The sequence below is a fragment of the Myxine glutinosa genome, chromosome 5, assembly GCF_964187855.1.
Source record: "Myxine glutinosa chromosome 5, kmMyxGlut1.1, whole genome shotgun sequence".
Classification (NCBI taxonomy): Eukaryota; Metazoa; Chordata; class Myxini; order Myxiniformes; family Myxinidae; genus Myxine; species Myxine glutinosa.
In genome coordinates, this window is record NC_136265.1 from 205,187,978 (window position 1) to 205,201,810 (window position 13,833).

The window sequence follows — 13,833 nt, forward strand, 5'->3', positions numbered from 1 at the left end:
CACCACATGTAAGGAAGAGAGAGTTGGGATGGGTAGATAGAAGTTGGTCCATATTATTAGACAGCGAGATGTAGATGGAGTCATCACTGTTTGGTCGACGGTACAACACACATATGAACAAAAGGTGGGAGCGAAGGGGAAGCCGTAGCCAAAGGTATTCCTGGGGGTGAGGTGGAGAGAGGGCAGTGCAGGGTGAGTGAGGAATAGAGTTTTTTATAAAGATAGCAACCCCACCTCCAGGACGAGGCTCAGGTCTATCATACCGGATGAGGGAGTAACCTGGGAGAGATATCAAGGAATCAGAGACATCATGAAGGAGGAAAGCTTCTGTTAAGCAGATCACGTCTGGTTTGTCAGAAGCAACCTGTATGGAGAGATCAGTCAAGTTTGAGCGAAGGCCCCGGATGTTTGAGGTCCATACCGTTAATGAAGAGGAAGGTGGAGCATCGGATACAGAACAGGGGGGGGGGGAGGGGTATGGTAAGATGTGGAAGAGGAGGAAGTGGTCGGGAGAGCTGTTGAAGGTGTGTCAGAGATTTCAGAATAGCTTGGAGAAAGGGAAGAATGGGGCGGACAAAAGGTTTGATGGTGATTGGGTGAGGCACAGTGAGGTGTTATTTGAGGAGGGGGACGAGCGAGGCAGAACGTTGGGGGAGATTAAGGTGAAAGTTGGAAGGGGAAAGAAGCGGGGAGGACGCTTTGAGGAGGAGGGGTGAGAGGGGAGTCAAGGAGGGGAGGAGCGAGGGAGAGTCTTGGAGGGGAGGGGTGTGGGGGGTGTTTAGGAGGGAAGGGGCAAGGGGGGAGATTTGAAAGGGATGGGTGATGGGGAAGATTTGGAGGGGAGGGGCAAGGGGGAAGATTTGGAAGAGATGGGTGATGGGGAAGATTTGGAGGGGAGGGGCAAGGGGGTAGATTTGGAGGGGAGGTGTGATGGGGAAGTTTTGGAGGGGAGGGGTGATGGGGAAGTTTTGGAGGGAAGAGGTGATGGGGAAGATTTGGAGGGGAGGGGCAAGATTTGAAAGGGATGGGTGATGGGGAAGATTTGGAGGGGAGGGGCATGGGGGAAGATATGAAAGAGATGGGTGATGGGGAAGATTTGGAGGGGAGGGGCAAGGGGGTAGATTTGGAGGGGAGGGGTGATGGGGAAGCTTTGGAGGGAACGGGTGATGGGGAAGATTTGGAGCGGAGGGGTGAGATAGGATTTTAGAAAGTGTACGATTAATGGGAAACGAACATTTATTGCAAAATGAGTTTCTTGTGACCATCGAGTCAAAAAAACGTTTGAGGACGCTGGAGGAGGGGTGGAGTGCTGGAGAGTTTAGGGAATGTATGAAAGAGGCACTGTAAGAGATGGATTTTTTTTTTTTTTGAATGAATAGATTTGGTGAGCAAGTTGAAAGCATCCTTTTATAGAAGAAGAAGAAAAAGGTGTTATAATATACGACAGAATACAGTTCTTCAGGGGAAAGTTTAAACATTTTTAAATTGAGCAGTGAAAACTATCTGGGGAAATAGAAAATGGAAATGGTGGTGAAACACGTGATCGAAGAACGAATGAACAAATAAGAACAACGAATAAACGAATAAGAACAACGAATAAGAACAGAGAAGGAAATAATTTTTTTTGATACCAGGTTTTTTTTTGGTATCAGGCTTTACAGTTGGTATCAGGTTCTTGTGTTCAAATGCTGTCTTTGGTTTTCGCCAAACATGTCTTCTGGTACTGTGGCCAATAGCTCTACCTTTGACTCATCTGTCCAGAGCACATTGTTCCAGAAGTGCTGGTCTTTGCCGAGGTGTTCATTGGCAAACTTTGGCCTTGCCCTGTTGTTCTTTCTGGACAGCAAAGGTTCCTCGTGGCACAACTCCCATTTAGATCAAATTTGTGCAACCTCTTTCTTATGGTAGACTCGTGCACTTTGACATCAACAGTGGCAAGAGCTACCTGTAGGTCCCATGATGACATTCTGGGGTTCTTAGAGACTTCTTTCAGCATCTTGCGGTCTGCTCTCGGGCTGAACTTGCTGGGACGGCCTGACCTGAACAAGTTGGCAGTTGTTTGGAATGTTCTCCACTTGTAGATGATCTTCCGGACAGTCGAATGATTGATTTCAAATTGTTTGGAGATCTTTTTAAATCCCTTCCCAGACTCGTAGGCATCTATAACCTTCTTTCTGAAGGCCTCAGAGAGCTCTTTTGATCTAGGCATGGTGCTCCCGCACACTTCAACAACAAAGAGCAAACCAAACGAAATGTCTGAGGTTTAAATAAGACAGGTTCCTCCAAGATCCTCTCTAACGTCTTTCTAATGATTTGCACCCGAGCTGGTGCACTTGATTCTAATTTTAGGTATTTGAAGTAGTGATAAATGTAGGGGTGTACGGACTTTTTTCACATGCGAAATTTGCATTCATGTTTATTTAAATTATACAATGGACTACAAAATGTAAATGTTTCATGATATTTGTTATATTATATCACGTTTATCTATCAATATTGTTGAAATGAAGATCAAATAGCTGTATGTTGAAATATGTTGAAAAAGTCAAAACTTTACATGGGGTGTACTTACTTTTTCACGTGACTGTACTTTGAATGTATCTGTACTTGTATATTTCCTTTCTCTTCTGGGCAATATCTCAGGCACCTTTTGAGCGAGGAAGCTGATATTTGGACATGACAATGACCAAGTGATTTGGCTGTAAAGGGTATTTTAAATTTATTGATGAATTAATTAATCGATTAATTATTTAATTAGTCAATGAATGACTTAATTAATTTTAAAAAATTAAGTTACAGATTCGGATGAAATGGTGGTGGTTTATGTATTCTATCAGCCAATTGATTAACCATTTAATTTTTTATGATTATTATTTATTTATTTTCATTATTAATCATTATTTATTTTCTTTCTCATCTGGGCATTATCTCAGGCACCTTTTGAGCTGGGAAGCTGATATTTGGAAATGACAATGACCAAGTGATTTGGCTGTAAAGGGTATTTTAAATTTATTGATAAATTAATGAATCGATTAATTATTTAATTATTCCATGAATGACTTAATTAATTAATTTTTTTAAAGTTACAGATTCGGATGAAATGGTGGTGGTTTATGTGTTGTGTTAGCCAATTGATTGAGTATTTTAATTTTTTTATGATTACTATTTATTTATTTTTATTATTAATCATTTATTTATTTTCTTTCTCATCTGGGCATTATCTCAGGCACCTTTTGAGCTAGGAAGCTGATATTTGGAAATGACAATGACCAAGTGATTTGGCTGTAAAGGGTGTTTTAAATTTATTGATTAACCATTGATCGATTAATTATTTATTGATACAATATGAATACACTGTGCCCAATTTTTAACTCTCTAGGCCCAAGGTCAAGCTCGAGGTCACCCAAAACTTGAAATCAGGGGGGTCGAGTTTTCATTTAAAATATATTTCAAACCACTATAACTCTAAAAGTACAAGAGATATGTATACACTTACTGTTACTGACATATAGGAAGTCACATACGACATTTCATTTGGCACCATGACCTTTGACCTTGAGTGACCTTGAAAGGTTAAACTCAAGGTCAAAAATTGTTTTTTTACTAATAACTCTGTCAAACATTATCCGATTCACTTCTAACCAACACCAAAATGTTCATTATTCAATTCCCGAAAAATAACGTGCCATAAAATGGTTAAAAATGCTTAGTTTTAATTATTTTTTGGGGTTAAAGGCCAGGGGGCCAAGTTTTCATTGAAAATATATTTCAAACCACTATAACTCTGAAAGGACAAGAGATATGCACACACTTACTCAGTTACCTTCCATTGCTTAGTGTATATACATGTATAGATTTCCCGCCATTTTGATCCAAAATTGCCGATAAAAAAAGTACATTCCGGCAAGTCCTCGGTCTCTGACCGATTTTTTATCTGTCTGTCTGTTTGTTACTTGCCGGAATAGATTCCGGCAAGTATGTTGGTTGGTTGGTTTGTTACTTGCCGGAAAAGATTCTGGCAAGTATGTTGGTTGGTTGGTTTGTCTGTCTGTCTATCTGTTTGTCTGTCTGTTTGTCTGTCTGTCTGTTTGTCTGCCGGTTTTTGCGCAGTACTACGTCTACACTGTTGCGCATAGAATCGCCATACTTCACACACATATTTGTCTTGCCCTGGAATAGACTGTGCCAAATTTTTAACTGTCTCGGCCCAAGGCCTCCATTATGACGTCATAATTCAATAATTCGACAGGTACAAAACTTCATCCAATCGAGATGCAATTTCTTGAGCGCCGTGTCGGCATAAACTGGTGGAGAATAAAAATAAAATTATGATGATGTCATCGGCCATGTGGTTCGGCTGCCATCTTGGAAAAACCGAAAAACTTTGCACCTCCATATCTCTGAAAGTGCTGAATAGAAAAAATTGAGATATGGCTCATTGTAAAGAACTCTCCATGGGGAATAAAATATGTTAATGATGATGTCATAGGTGCCTCAATTATGACGTCATAATTCAACAAGTACAAAACTTCATCCAATCAAGATGAAATTTCTTGAGCATAATCTAGGAATAAATTACTTTAGAAAACAAATAATGATGACGTCATTGTTCACGTGGTTCGGCCACCATTTTTTTAATTCCGGCAAGTCCTCGGTCTCTGACCGATTTCTAGTCTGCCTGTCTTTCTGTCTGTCTGTTTGTTTGTGCGCAGTACTACGTCTACATCATTGCACATAGCATCACCATACTTTACACACATATTTGTCTTGCCCTGAAATAGACTGTGCCAAATTTTTAACTCTCTAGGCCCAAGGCCTCCATTATAATAATAAATAATAATAATAATACATTTATTTTATATAGCGCTTTTCAAGAAGCCCAAAGACGCTTTGACAGAGTACAAAAAACAAGTGCAAAAAGACAAAAATCAATAGGTAAATAATCAAAGCAAAAGGAAGGAGAAAAAGAAGAGATAGTCAGGGGTTAAATGATGTGGGTTAAATGTTAAATGCAGTGTTGAACAGGTGGGTCTTGAGTGATGTTTTGAATGTGGTGAGTGAGGAGGAGTCTCTGATGGTGTGAGGTAGTGAGTTCCAGAGGGTGGGAGCAGCGATGGAGAAGGCCCTGTTCCCCCAGGATCTGAATTTGGTCCGGATGGGGGGTGGGGGGGTCAGGAGGTTGGTACCAGCAGAGCGGAGGTTGCGGGTGGGAGTGTGTCTGGAGAGGAGGTCAGCCAGGTAGGATGGGGCCAGGTTATGGAGGGCTTTGTAGGTCAAGAGGAGGATTTTGTACTGCATTCTCTGGGGGATGGGGAGCCAGTGAAGCTTGTAAAGGACGGGGGTGATGTGGTCACGGGTCCGGGAATGGGTGAGTAGACGGGCAGCGGAGTTCTGAATGTGTTGGAGTTTATTGGTGATTATTGAGGGTGAACCATAGAGGAGGCTGTTGCAGTAGTCCAGACGGGAGGTGATGAAGGCGTGGATGAGCGTTTCTGCAGCCGTGGAGGAGAGGGATGGACAGAGACGGGCGATGTTTTTCAGGTGAAAGAAGGCTGTCTTTGTGATCTGTTTAGTGTATTTGTCGAATGAGAGGGTTTGGTCAAAGATGATGCCAAGATTCCGGATGTGAGGGGAGGTGGATACTGGTAAACCGTCGATGTTGAGGGCAAAGTTATGGGTGGATTTGGTGAGCGGATTTGGGCCAATGATGATTATTTCAGATTTATCATAGTTAAGTTTGAGGAAGTTGATTTGAAGCCAGGATTTTATTTCAGTGATGCAGTTTGTCAGGATAGAGTGGGTGGCGGTGGAGATGGACTTGGTGGAGATGAAAAGCTGGATGTCATCGGCGCAGCAGTGGAATTGGAGACCATGACGGCGGATTAAGTGACCAAGGGGGGACAGGTACAGGATGAAGAGGAGGGGGCCAAGAACTGAACCTTGGGGGACACCTTGGGGGAGGGGAGCAGTGGGGGATTTGCAGTTATTGATGGAGATGAACTGGCGTCTGTCAGAGAGGTATGATTTGATCCAAGAGAGGGCAGTGCCGGTAATGTTAAAGGTGGTTTCAAGTCGGGTGAGGAGGATGGTATGATTGATGGTGTCAAAGGCGGCGCTGAAGTCGAGGAGGATGAGAATGTTGAGGTTGCCAGCATCAGAGGAGAGGAGAAGGTCGTTGGTGATTTTGAGGAGAGCAGTTTCAGTACTGTGGTTGGAGCGGAATCTGGATTGGAATGTTTCATACAGGTTATTGGCAGAGAGGTGATGTTTGTGAGCTGAGTGGCTACAGCACGTTCCAAAACTTTTGACAGAAAGGGTAGGTTGGAGATGGGTCTGAAGTTATTTAGGGTGTCAGGGTTGAGTCCAGGTTTTTTCAGAATGGGGGTAACAGCAGCAATTTTGAGGGATAGTGGGACGATGCCTGTAGACAGGGAGGAGTTTATTGTTGCAGTGATAAGTGGAGAGAGAGCAGGAGGGAGGCCTTGACAAAGCTGGAGGGGATGGGGTCAAGAGTGCAGGTGGCAGTTTCCAATCCTATGAGGAGTTCAGAGAGGTCAGTAGGGGAGACTGGGGAGAATTGAGACAGGGGTTGGCAGGATAAGGGGGGTCAGGTGGTTTGAGGGGGAGCGGGTGCAGTGGTGGTTAAGCTGTTGTAGATGTTGTCAATTTTGCTTTGGAAGAATGAAAGGAAGGAGATGCAGTTGTCTACTGTGAATGACTGGGTGGTGGTGTTCAGGGGGCTGAGGAGTTTGTTTATTGTAGAGAAGAGTGCTTTTGGGTTTCCGGAGCCAGAGTGGATAATTTGAGAGTAGTAGGCGGAGCGGGCGCGGGAGAGGGCATCTTTGTAGTGTTGTAGGTGGTCCTTGTAGGCTTGGGAGTGAATTGTGAGACCTGTTTTATTGCGGAGTCTTTCAAGTTGGCGAGCACGAGTTTTCATCAGGCGGAGTTCAGGGGTAAACCAGGGAGCAGAATGGGTGAAAGAAACTGTTTTGGTTTTTATAGGCTCAAGCTGGTCAAGGCAGGAGGAGAGAGTGTGGTTGTAGTAGTCAGTGAGGTCAGAATGGGTGTGGAGGTCAACAAAGGGAGAAGTGGACATTTTTTCAGAGAGGGTGGATGAGAATGAGGTAGGTGAAAGAGCGTTTAGCTTACGGAAGTTGATAGTGCGATAATGCCTTGGTGCTGGAGTGGGGGTGTTGATGGTCATAGTGATGGCTAAGTGGTCAGAGAGCGTGAGGTCGGAGCCAGAGAGATGGTGCAAAATTAATCCAGAAGAGCAGACAAGGTCCAGAATGTGACCACGGTTATGGGTAGGAAAGTTGACATGTTGAGTGAGGTTAAAGCAGGTGAGTAAATCAGTGAAGTCAGTGGTTATTGTGGAGTCAGTGGAGTCCATGTGGATATTGAAATCACCGAGGAGGAGGATTGAGGGGGAGAGGGAACATAGCTGGGTCAGAAAGTAGGAGAATTCAGACAGGAATGATGGGTGTGGTTTGGGAGGGCGGTAGACGACTGTCATGACTGACTGTGTGTGACCAGAGAGTTTAAAAGCCAGGTGTTCAAATGATGGAGCAGATGAGATGGAGATGAGGCTGGTCTTGATGTCTTGTCGGTGAATTATGGCAATTCCACCACCTCGGCCCTCCGAGCATGGTTTATTGATGTAAGAATATCCATTGGGTGTAGTGAGGTTGAGTGAGAAGTAGCCCAGAGGTTGTTGCCAGGTTTCAGTGAGACAGAGAAAGTCCAGTTTATTTTCCAGAATGTAGTCGTTCAGGATGAGGCTTTTGTTGTTGAGGGACCGGGTATTGAACAGGGTGAGCTTGATGTTGTTTTGTACGGTGGGGATGAACTCAGGTGATTTAGCCAGGGTTTGCAGACAGGAGGCGCGATCATGTGCGTTGCTGTGACCAGGTGCGCTGGGACGATGAGTGGGAGTGCGCTGAGCCGACCAGAGTACGGGAATGGAGTGACCTGTTTGTAAGTAAACAAACTTACGACCGGAGCCTCTATGAATGTATCTGGGTCGTCGCAGGAGTCCGTGGTATTTGATTGCAGAGATGCATGATGGGGTGGAGTAAGTGCTGAGCAGAAAGAGCCTTGCGGCGGAGTACCTCAGAGCCATGCCAGGCAGGAGCGAAGGGACGAGTACGAGGCCAAGGTCGAGGAGGCAAAGCGGCAAATGCAGCGGCAAACGACCGCAGCCTCTAATCAAGACCACAGCGGCAAACAGCCACCGCCGCAAACAACAGCCACAAACAACGGGTGCGGGCCTGAGGAAACAGTGGAGGAGCCGGGCAGGCGAAGCCAGGAGCAGAGCCGGGACCGAGGAGAGGGCAGACCCAATGGTCAAAAATCCGCCACGACCACCAGAAAAGCAAACTATGTACAACGGCCCAGTCGGAGAAGCGGCGAACAAGTAACGCCAGCGTCCTCTCCAGACTGGACCGGAAGCCTATTATGACGTCATAATTCGATAATTCGACAAGTACAAAACTTCATCCAATGAAGATGCAATTTCTTGAGCTCCATATGGGCATAAACTGGTGGAGAAAAAAAAAATGATGACGTCATCGGTCACGTAGTTCTTTCTCTATTATTATGGATGAATCTATTTTATTTATATTTGGCCATATTGTGGTTAGTATGTTTTATTAAACAGTTATCATGTGTAAATGAAATCAGCTCTTTGCTAAATCAAGAATTCTCCAAAATAAATGTTTTTTTATAGTCTCTGAAAACAACAACGGTGTTGAACATGTGCTCCTTTCATGGACTTGTCTGCAGTGGGACCTGGTTTGTGAAGTGAAGGTGATGAAGCAGTTGGCTCAGTCTGTGTACATGGGTGGTGTTCTGGTTGGTGCAGTTGTGCTTGGAAGCTTTGCTGATAGGTGAGATTTTATCATCATTTAATGTCACTGCTAATGTGATAGTACGAGATAATGGACTCTCCTTTATTCCCACTTTGAATCAATCAAACCCTCCATGGCCTCCATGGCCCAGTAGCCCCCATCTTTTGAACACGACACCAAACAGTTCTTTGTCGTTTCCAGGAATTTTTTTTAAACTTCCAACACATTGACCAAAGTTCGATTTGTTTTGCAGGTTTGGACGCCGTACAATTTTGTTGATTTCTTACCTTGGAATAGCTGCATCAGGAACTGGTGCCGCGTTTGCTCCCACAATGTCTGTCTATATGGTGGCACGTTTCTTCAGTGGGATTTTTAATTCTGGTGCTTCGCTTAATATATTTTCCCTAGGTGAGTGAAAATTAATTTTGGCTTCAACTTGAAGATGTGTTTATATAAGGAATTTGACATCAATATGGATGCAGGAACTAGGGATTGCGCACTAATAATTGTAAACACAACTCTCGAATAGTGTCAATAAATAAATAACGTAAATATAATTTGAGAATGCACTAAGAGGGGTTTGAATTTACTTTAAATATTTCGGTTATTTCAGTCCACCATAGAACAAAGACCTTTCTCAGAATGGTATTTTCTATTCTTTGCAATTCAACTCGGATATTGCACTACAATTCATTTTTCAATTTCATCACTTCATCTAATCTTTAATCTTCTGCTTTTATAGGTCCTTCTCTATATTTGCTAGTTTGACATTTTTAGCGTCCATTGATTGTCAGTTCTTCTTGATACGTGTCCTGCGCAAAAGCCTTTCAGTTTTTTTACACTGGCAAAGTACCTGCTCTAGGGGCAATCTTGATCCAAGCATGCAACACTTTATTCTGTCATATATCTTCTGTCATATAGGTCCATCTTCCCCCATCCACTCCTTCACACCATGCACTCCACACCACTCATTCCACACTCCTATCCTCCACTTGCACCCCATGCAAGCCATTCACTCAACACAATATGCCATTTATCCTCAAAACTCCATTCATACATTTTCTCTGGTCATGCCCGACCATTGCCTCATTTCACCAAGTTCACCCACAAACAATTTCATTCAATTCCTCATTTGTGCCTAAATCTCATCCTCATACTCACACACACAGCATCATCTAACTAACTATTTCCCTCTAATACTCGTGCTTTCCCTGTCTTCCCTTACACTAAGCACATCCCTCGTCATTATCATCCTTCTAATCTCCCTACGTCCCCTCTACATGTACAAAGTCACTACTTACATCTCAGTCTCCTATTGTAATCTCTAAATCCCTAACATTATCCTAGCCCGCCCTCGGCTAGTTCACACTGCCAAACCCCATAAATCGACTGCTCCTTTGCCCCAAATGTGATGAATGGTAGAGCTACCATCCCTCTACACCGGGCACCATTCGCCATCACTATTACTATTAGTCCACTACTCTCGAGCCTCGTCGTGCGGGAATACATTTTCACAGCTCGGCTTCTCAAAGCCGAGCAATGCATGTGGGTGGTCAGTCTCCTGTTGGTTGGGTCCGTCCGGCATTTCCGATTCTGGGGAGGAGGCATACTCGGGCCGAGGTTCCAGGCGCCATCTCGGCGCAGAGCCTTTCGGTCTCCGGCACGATGACCCAACCTCCCCCGGCCGGAGCACCACGCCCGCCAGAGGGCGAAGGTCCGACCTGGCCTCCCTCCCCCGGAATCGTGCCGTTTGCCTCTTGCGCCACGGCACGGCACCGACCATACAGGGCGGGGCCCGGCCCGAATCGTGCACGCTGCCGCGGCAACGATCCCTGCCGGCCCCCGCAGCACACAAAGCGCACCACGCCCCGAGAGCTCGCGTCGGCTATCCGTTGCACTAAACGCTGCCACGGTCTGCGTCGATGCTCGAGTCGCATTCTCACACCACGCGACCCGTTTCTCACTCGTACATCGAGGCGCTCCAGCGCCACCCATACATTCCACACATTTCATCACTGCACTCGCTCATGCATACCACCCAGGCACACTCACGCCGCTCGCACACTTCATTATCATACATCCTCGCGCACACCCTGGCACACTCATTCTACTTGCACACTCTGTTGCACACCTTTCTTCCACGCACTCCTCTCGTGCACTCTCTCTCTCTCGTTACATCCTCTGTAACACCCACGGGTGTGCACTCCTGCACACACCCAATCAGCACACACCTACCCACGGGTGTGCAATCTCCTGTTGCACACCCAATCACGTGCTCTGGTGTGCATCCCTGCACACTCTCTCCAACACGCTCTGGTGTGCATTCTCGCACACTCTCTCTGGCCAACTCACACTCTGTGTCGCACTCTGCACACATACACTCCGTTGTGCACTCACTCTCACTCTCAGTTTCATACTCGCGCTCCGGCGCTGTTCGCACACGCGCGCCATTGTCATAGGTGATGCCATAGGTCAATTAATGATGATGTCATAGGTGCCTCCATTATGACGTCATAATTCGACAAGTACAAGCCTTCACCCGATCAAGATGAAATTTATTGAGCATAATCTAGGAATAAATTCGTTTAGAGAAAAAATAATGATGACATCATTGGTCACGTGGTTCGGCCACCCGCCATATTTGTTTTAACACAAAAGCCTTAAAAACCGCTGAAAATACATCCTGGCGAGGGTTTGCAATCTCTGATTGCTCTTTTTCTTGTTTCAGTTTGTTTCACCGGTCGGTCGGTCGTGGTCTTTTCACTTCTTCTCCACCTATATTTATTTCTTGTAAATAAATCCTTTGTTAATGAGAACCTGTTTTTTGTCACAAAAACTATCCGTAGGAACGCATCTCTAATCATGCAATGGAAGTCGATTGTGTAAAATATGGTTTGACATACAGAATTTTGCTTTATGTATAACTTTTCAATAACATTGTTGCGGTTAAGGAAAAGACCCCAGGGAGTTACATCTAAACACATAAAAGAACCCTAGCGTTTAGTTAATTCCATCGTGATGGTTTAGTTAGGTTACCCATCCTCGTATCAGAGGAAAAGGAGATGCGTTGTGATTGTAGATTGAACCTTCCATATTGTTACCTTCCCAAACCAACCTTCCGTGCTCCAATCAAATAATCACCATTCCAACGCTGTAATAACTTCCGGTCCGGCATCTGAGTGCTCGCAGCAACTAGGAGGCAAATAGGCAAACAAGCCTTGGCTTCTGAATTTGCCTCCATATTTGCTTCTCCATATGTCATTTTTTATTGTGTCCTTGTGAGTTCACCAAGTTCTGGAAGTATACTTCTTATATTTTAGTTCTGCTGTATTTATAATGGCAAATATGGAAATAAATGTTTTTTGAAATTGAAAATTTAATTTAATTGTATAAGGGGATCTGTGCATGTTTAAGGGTAACGACTTTTTCTCCTTTGTCTTTGCTTGCTTTGTTGTGGGTTGTAGGTAAACTGCTTTCAAACCTGCTCGATTGTCTCTTTCTTTCATTGGTTCAACATAGTGTGTAAAGATCAGATAGACCTGAGCTTTGTCTTGCTGCACTCCTTGTTGGTGTTTTCATGTTTGAATAAACAAATATTTATTTGTCAAAACAATGAGTCAACAAAGTTAATGCTATTATTGACCTGGCGCAGCGTATTTAGAACTTGCCCAGGCTGTTGATCTGAAGTTGTGTTCGACCACATTTGTGAACTACTGAGAAACGATTTCATTTCAGGTCTGGAATGGATGAGCATGAAGAACCGTGAGCTATATTCCTTGGCCTCAGGGTGCGCCTATACGACGGGGCAGATGCTTCTGGCTGGATTCGCTTACGCCATTCGAGACTGGCGGTACCTCCAGCTCGCTGTTTCAGCCCCGTTTTTCCTTATCGTCTTTATTGGAATGTAAGATTACAATAAAGAAATTGGAGTACTGCATTACGTACAATATTTAATTTGATGTGAACAACGACACTAAAATTGTTTTATTCATCCATTGTTTTTCTGTGATAACATTTGGAGCCATCTATTGTTTCGGCACATAGATATGGTGGTATTTTGCACACCCTCTTCCCCCATAACCCACTCCATACATGCCTCCTACCTATCCACACTTCACCCTTACTTCTTTCTCCATTTAAACTACCTTTCCTACCCTTTCCACACAGCCCTTCTCGCTCTCGCTCTCGCTCTCTCTCTCTCTCTCTCTCGCTCTCTCTTTCCAACTTTCGCTCTGTCTCTCCAACTTTCGCGCTCTCTCTCCAACTTTCACTCTCTCTCTCCAAATTTCGCTCTCTCTCTCCAACTTTCGCGCTCTCTCTCCAACTTTCGCTCTCTCTCTCTCTCTCGCTCTCTCTTTCCAACTTTCGCTCTCTCTCTCTCCAACTTTCGCTCTCTCTCTCCAACTTTTGCTCTCTCTCTCCCCAACTTTCGCTCTCTCTCTCCAACTTTCGCTCTCTCTCTCTCCAACTTTCGCTCTCTCTCTCTCCAACTTTCGCTCTCTCTCTCTCCAACGTTCGGGCTCTCTCTCCAACTTTCGGGCTCTCTCTCCAACTTTCACGCTCTCTCTCCAACTTTCGCGCTCTCTCTCCAACTTTCACGCTCTCTCTCCAACTTTCGCTCTCTCTACCTCTCCAACTTTCGCTCTCTCTCTCCAACTTTCGCGCTCTCTCTCCAACTTTCGCTCTCTCTCTCCAACTTTCGCGCTCTCTCTCCAACTTTCGCTCTCTCTCTCCAACTTTCACTCTCTCTCTCCAACTTTCACGCTCCCTCTCCAACTTTCGCTCTCTCTCTCTCCAACTTTCGCTCTCTCTCTCCAACTTTCGCTCTCTCTCTCTCCAACTTTCGCTCTCTCTCTCTCCAACTTTCGCTCTCTCTCTCTCCAACTTTCGCTCTCTCTCTCTCCAACTTTCGCTCTCTCTCTCTCCAACTTTCGCGCTCTCTCTCCAACTTTCACGCTCTCTCTCCAACTTTCGCGCTCTCTCT

The 13,833-nt window shown here is 44.8% G+C and overlaps 1 protein-coding gene across 3 annotated transcripts in view; it reads left to right on the forward strand.

Moving 5' to 3' along the window:
* LOC137426470 (solute carrier family 22 member 6) overlaps positions 1 to 13,833 on the forward strand; it is a 102,473-nt gene that overhangs the window by 12,344 nt on the left and 76,296 nt on the right. For all 3 annotated transcript variants that reach the window (XM_068115030.2, XM_068115028.2, XM_068115029.2), the window contains 3 exons: positions 8,785 to 8,888; positions 9,103 to 9,257; positions 12,585 to 12,753. In XM_068115030.2, coding sequence (XP_067971131.2) covers positions 8,785 to 8,888; positions 9,103 to 9,257; positions 12,585 to 12,753 — 428 coding nt within the window. The remainder of the gene's footprint in view (positions 1 to 8,784; positions 8,889 to 9,102; positions 9,258 to 12,584; positions 12,754 to 13,833) is intronic.